A 5,817-nucleotide genomic window follows, 5' to 3' on the forward strand; every position below is an offset into this window, starting at 1 on the left:
TTTTCATGACTTATGATCTGTCAAATTTGTAGTTTTCTTTATTGGTTTGAGTGYTTAWCTTAAAACTCAAGTTTCTTGGTTCTTTGCTCTTGGTGTAAATCGAATACATTTGTGGAGTCGTTTAAATATGTTGGATTTTAAATATATTGGATTTTAAACTGTCATACAATTTTTTTCATCGATAGTCTGTAATTGGAACCATAACTCTTATTTATTCAAATTGTATTAATATGTAAAGACCAAATGTAACCTATATTATCGTTAAATCTTATCTTATAAAACCGGTGGATATTCAAAATCGTTAAAATTTATGGCTCCTGCCACATTGCACGGGTACACAACTAATAAATGTATAATAGATAATTGGTCGGATTCGGGTTATACCACGGGTCATGGTTTCCTTTTCCATCCCCACTCGACCGCTCGCATATGAACAGAAACCGACTTCCATTTTTACAAGTCTACTTGCCTATACAAACTAGGGTTTCTACTACGATTCTTTTTCGTCTTTTCTGCAGCAAGTTTATTCGTCTCTCGGTTTGATTCGATTTCATCAGGTTGGTTCCCCTCTCAATTTTCTCAATCAACTCAACTCCATTAGCAATATATTTTCTAGGGCACAATTATTCGTCTTTCAGTTTCAATTGGTTCAATCTGGTTGGGTGTTCGTTCGAATTATCTCAAAGAAAATTCTTCGTTTGTTTGTTTTGTGGTACATGGTGCATCTATTTACTCCAAATTTTGTTATTTGATTGTGAAAGGATCGCCGATTCTTTTATTTGGATCTTTAGGTTACTTTGTTTGAAACAATTTTTTCTTTTTATCGAAAACAGCTTATTACTGCCAAAGCTTATCGTGTTGGGGCTGAGGATCTGTTCGTCTCTTCATCGCTCAAATTATCTGTACAATTTTTTTTCATCAGAATATGGGAAAAATTGGAAGTATGTATTGAATTAATGGCTTAATGCATATCGTTGCCCTCTAGCGATGGCAGAATGAAATTCGAGTTGAGGAACCATGTAATATGGACTGCAATAAAATTAAATTCTTTGGGGTTTCGATTGGGATTCTAGAGAAACGAGGGTACATCCCACTTGGTAACCCCTGGATGCGGTCTGATTCTTTCTCACCTTACTTTGCAAGAAGTAGAAATGGCTTAAGTTCACATTGAATGAAATAGACATAGATCCTTGAGGCTCTGCTTCACAGAATCTAGAATGGAATTTCTTTTTTATGTTGATTACCTCTTTATGTTAAGATGAAGCCTTCACTATCAAGCACCTCATGGAACTAGTACTAAGTAATTGAAGTACAATTAACACATACAGCAACTGTTACCACAAGTCCATGTATGTATTGGATATTTTGGTAAATATGTGAGAGGAGAAAATGGGTTCATGAGTTCATCTAGGTACATGTTGAAGGGACAAAGTATGAGTCGATATTGTCCATCTTTGTGCCAGTTATTGATTTATATCTGCATTCAAAGTTTGCAAGTATAGAAATTATGTGTTTACTTAAAATCTTATGCACATTGAGATCATCTCAATTTAAAGTGATATAGTTTTCTAGTAGTTTACTTGAAATCTTATGCACAATGTAATAATCTCTACTAGATGTAGTTTTCTAGTTCTTTTTTTTAAATCCTCTCAGGTGCCAGAGCCACATATCTCAGTGACTCCACCTTACAAAGGTCTGTCTGGTTATGGCTTTGGGATCTTCTTATCACCATATTGTGCAGTACATTTGTCTCAGTATTGTTGCTTGACCGTTGTTCTTTTTCATAGTATCTGTATGGTTCTTTGTAACCTTCCTATCTCATATCTTGGTGTATTTGAAGCATTTCGTTAACAAAAGTGTTACTTTGTTGTGACATAAAATTTTAAACGATTCACATGATGGTTTCCATGTCAGTTTAATACACATAAGATAACCTATGTAACTTTGCTGAACTGACACAATGGTTTCTCTTACGCATGACATTATAGCTGACAAGTTAGGACACTTGCTAGACTTATCTAGGTTGGATGTATATCACACTGTCTTAATTAGTTCTCTCCTGTATGAAGTGGAATGTTACTTGCTTTCTTTGTTCGTTTTCTACATCTTGCTATAGGACTTGCTGCAGCACTTGACATAATTAGTTAATATTATTGCTATACTTGTTTTAATATTTTTGCTAGACTTGTTTTAATGTTAATACTTGACATGTAGGAATATACGGTTACTACTTGTTGAATTCATTTAAACCAGAATGCATTGGCTTCTTGTTTCTTACTTTATTCTTCTTTCCTTTCTTTTATCTTTTTTTACATTGGGTGTTGGAAGGTGAGGGTCTATCTGTTGCAGCTATGGCACACATTCAAGATTTGACCTGATTTAATGTTTCTCATGAGAAGAGCTTTACACATTACTTTCAAGTCGTAATAATTCTGTTATATGTTCTCTCATAATAAAGCTGTAACTTCTCATTTGTTGATACTCTTGCTTTTAGGAAAGCGACTTAAATTATGGGTAAGAGGAAGTCAAGAGCGAAGCCTGCTCCTAGGAAGCGGATGGACAAACTTGACACGGTTTTTAGTTGTCCCTTCTGCAATCACGGCTCTAGTGTTGAATGTCGCATGTAAGCATTTGTTCTTTATTGGGACTTTTAGTTTAGCATGTTGGCAAACTGGTGGTCGAGTACGTCACACATTTATTTCTAGACATGACCTTGTATTTTCCATTCTTCTTGAATCTAACTTGTGAAGCTATGATCAATATGAACGGCTTCTTGCTTAGGAGATGGACTATTTTGTATTGCTCGTAGAGATTTATTATGATCATGGGTGTGCTTGATTGAGCTTGCATGTCTAATTTCAGTGATATGAAGAATTTCATTGGTGAGGCATCTTGTCGGATTTGCCAGGAGAGCTTCAGCACAACCGTCACAGGTATTCAATGGAGATCTATTCACATCTTTGTGCTTTATTTCTGGGAGAGATATCTAATTACTGAGCAAGAAATATTGCTGCCTTCCTTTCCCGGGTCAGAAACCACATCTAGTTTTCTTTATCACTTGCAAAATATTTTAACTTCTGCTTGCAGAATCAACAAACGCATCACTATATTTTCACATTTTTATCAACTAACACGGGAACATAAAGATTTGTTAATGACACACTTCTAGGATGATATCCATTAACATCATTTTCATTTGATTTTTTGATCAAACTAACAAACATGAATGGTCAATTGGGACAAAGACATTTTGACCAACAAAATGCTAACATCTCAGTCGTTTGATGATTTTTGTGTAGTTGATATTAATTTTTTTATACATGATTATTAAATGCTATGTATGACGTTTTTATTATTTTGCATACTTTGGTTTTTTCTTACAATTTCTCTGCTGGAATCATTTTCGTGGTAATCATTTATTTCTTATCCCTTCATCCAAGTGTTTTGGTGATGAAGCCAATAGTTCATGTTTGGCTTCCATAACTTTTGGAACAAATATTCTATTCCATTCTCTTTCAAACATCTTTTTATCATTTCTTAGGCCATATTTGTTACCCATAAGCTTATTGAAAAAGTCCTGTTTCGTAAGTTATAAGCTAGCTTTTTTCTGAGTAACTACTTCAGATAGCTTATTGGTTTTCTTTTCTTCTTTCTCCAATTAAGCTATTTTATATTTTACATAAATGCCTTCCATTTTGATGCTTTTAGATTATTTTACATTGTCATGTAGTTATCAAATAGTTTTTACCAAATGAGACTAGTTAGCAGGCCCGTTCCTGACATTTTTTAGGCCCTGGGCGAACATAAAAATAGGGGCCCCACTGCAAAAAACAAGGCTTTTAGCAACCACTTTTGTTGTCACTAAAAGTCCGTTTATCATTAGAAATAGTATATAACAACATGTCGTCGTTATAACTTGTGACACATGTCATCGCTAAAAGGCGCATCGTCAAATCTCACTTTTCTTGTAGTGACCTTCAGTAAGTACGGAAAAAAAATTCAATAAATGTTTTTCATTAGTATAAAATTGAGTATAAAAAATGCTAATAATTTACAGAGTAAAGAAATCTTATTTATCTTTATTATACATATATAAGAGAGTATTTAAATTTACATACTTTTTATTAGGTAATTTTAAACCAATAGTATATAAACTATGGTTGATAAATTTTTATAAAACGTAAGAAATTTTTACTTTATAACAAAAAATATGTGTTATTTTGATACAAAAAAGAGAATTCGTGTTAATGAAATAATTGTGAGGTCAATGAGAGATCAATAATAAAGAAGATTATCAAAGTCTTATAAACAAGTAGACAAATGAAGATCAATAAGAATATGAAAGAAAAGATGATCTATTAAAATCTAGTAAAAATAAATAATGAATTAAACATATAATATGCAAGCTCAACAAATGATTGTTTGAACACTTAAATAGAATCTTGTGGTGTAGTGGAATCCCAATGAAAGATACATAAGTCAAACAATTGATGAAAATATTTAATTTCTATTTCCTTCTTTTTTTGCTCAACTAAAATAAGATCTTAATATTAAAAGTTTATGGAACATGACATATATAAGGGACATTACAAAATACATCTAGTAGAAAAAATTTATTGATTAATCACAAAACCATGAAACACGTCATAAATCATAAGAACAATAGATTAATTGTCTAAAAAAAAGTAAAATATTTTATGTAGAAGCAAAAATAGATAACAATAGTCAACAAAAACAATTAGAACAGCATAACCAAATAGCAATAGTCAATAAAAATAGAAATTGATAAAACTATCTAATGTTGAATTGTTGAAGCACGAAAATAGTGAAGCATATAGAGATAGCAATAGCCAATATCATTGGACCTTGGTGGAGATAAAAATAAAATTAGAGGGGCAATAAACAATAACATATAATGAATGACCAATTAATTTTTTTTTATTTTCTTCTCCAATGTAATTAGTTGATATATTTTTGGGCCCTTATTATCTATTAAATTATTTTTCTCTCTTATTATATGCTACAATTTTTTGGTTTCGTTAATTTATTAAATTCTTTTAGACTACTATATATTTTAAGGAGAAATTTGGGCCCCTGATATTTTTGGGCCCTGGGCGTACGCCCGTGTTGCCCTCCCCCAGGGACGGCCCTGCTAGTTAGAAACGTGTCACTACTAATCGCTGTTTGCTTTTTGTGGCTGCAGCTTTGACAGAGGCAATTGACATGTAAGTGTACTCAACACAGAACTCTCTTTATGCTCCTTGATCCCACTCCCTCTCTCTCATTTGAGAAAGTCGAAACATGCAGATATAGTGAATGGATCGATGAATGTGAACGAGTCAACACCGTTGACGATGACGGGGTGCCTGTTGAAGACGATGCTGCTTAGTGGCTTGGAATTATCTACAATGTATTTCGGTTAAAATCGATAGTCTATTGTAAACCTATAAGAAAACTTGTATTTGTGTTTGATTTGGTATTGTTTGCTTACTGTATGCAATTGTTCTTGCATATTAATATCTAAATGGTATGCATATGGAAAAATAAGTAATGATTATGTAAATATTCGGTTTAGATTGTATTCGTATGCATCTTATCTTCTTCTGATCTTCAGGTGGATTTCTTTTTCGGTAGGAATGTCATTTGATATTGTCTAAGGAATTGGTATATGGCAAAGGATCGTGTGAGAAGGCTTAGAAGTGTAAGAAGGAATTTGGATCATTTGATCTACATGAGCCTCTAGTAGTTTACCGGATAAATTGATAAGCCGGGCATTCCTGGCCCACCAAGCAAAACCGGTGGTTTCTTGGTTTAAAG

At 33.0% G+C, this 5,817-nt stretch overlaps 1 protein-coding gene across 1 annotated transcript; it reads left to right on the forward strand.

The window, feature by feature from the left end:
* Positions 1–431: 431 nt before the first annotated feature.
* LOC112520484 (transcription elongation factor 1 homolog) lies at positions 432–5,605 on the forward strand. Its single transcript, XM_025128913.1, has 5 exons — positions 432–557; positions 2,495–2,623; positions 2,863–2,933; positions 5,204–5,225; positions 5,308–5,605. Exons 2-5 carry the CDS (start codon positions 2,511–2,513, stop codon positions 5,387–5,389), a joined length of 288 nt encoding a protein of 95 aa, XP_024984681.1. The 5' UTR covers positions 432–557; positions 2,495–2,510; the 3' UTR covers positions 5,390–5,605.
* The last annotated feature ends 212 nt before the right edge of the window (positions 5,606–5,817 follow it).

Source organism: Cynara cardunculus, assembly GCF_001531365.2.
Source record: "Cynara cardunculus var. scolymus isolate 2C chromosome LG 10, CcrdV1, whole genome shotgun sequence".
Classification (NCBI taxonomy): domain Eukaryota; kingdom Viridiplantae; phylum Streptophyta; class Magnoliopsida; order Asterales; family Asteraceae; genus Cynara; species Cynara cardunculus.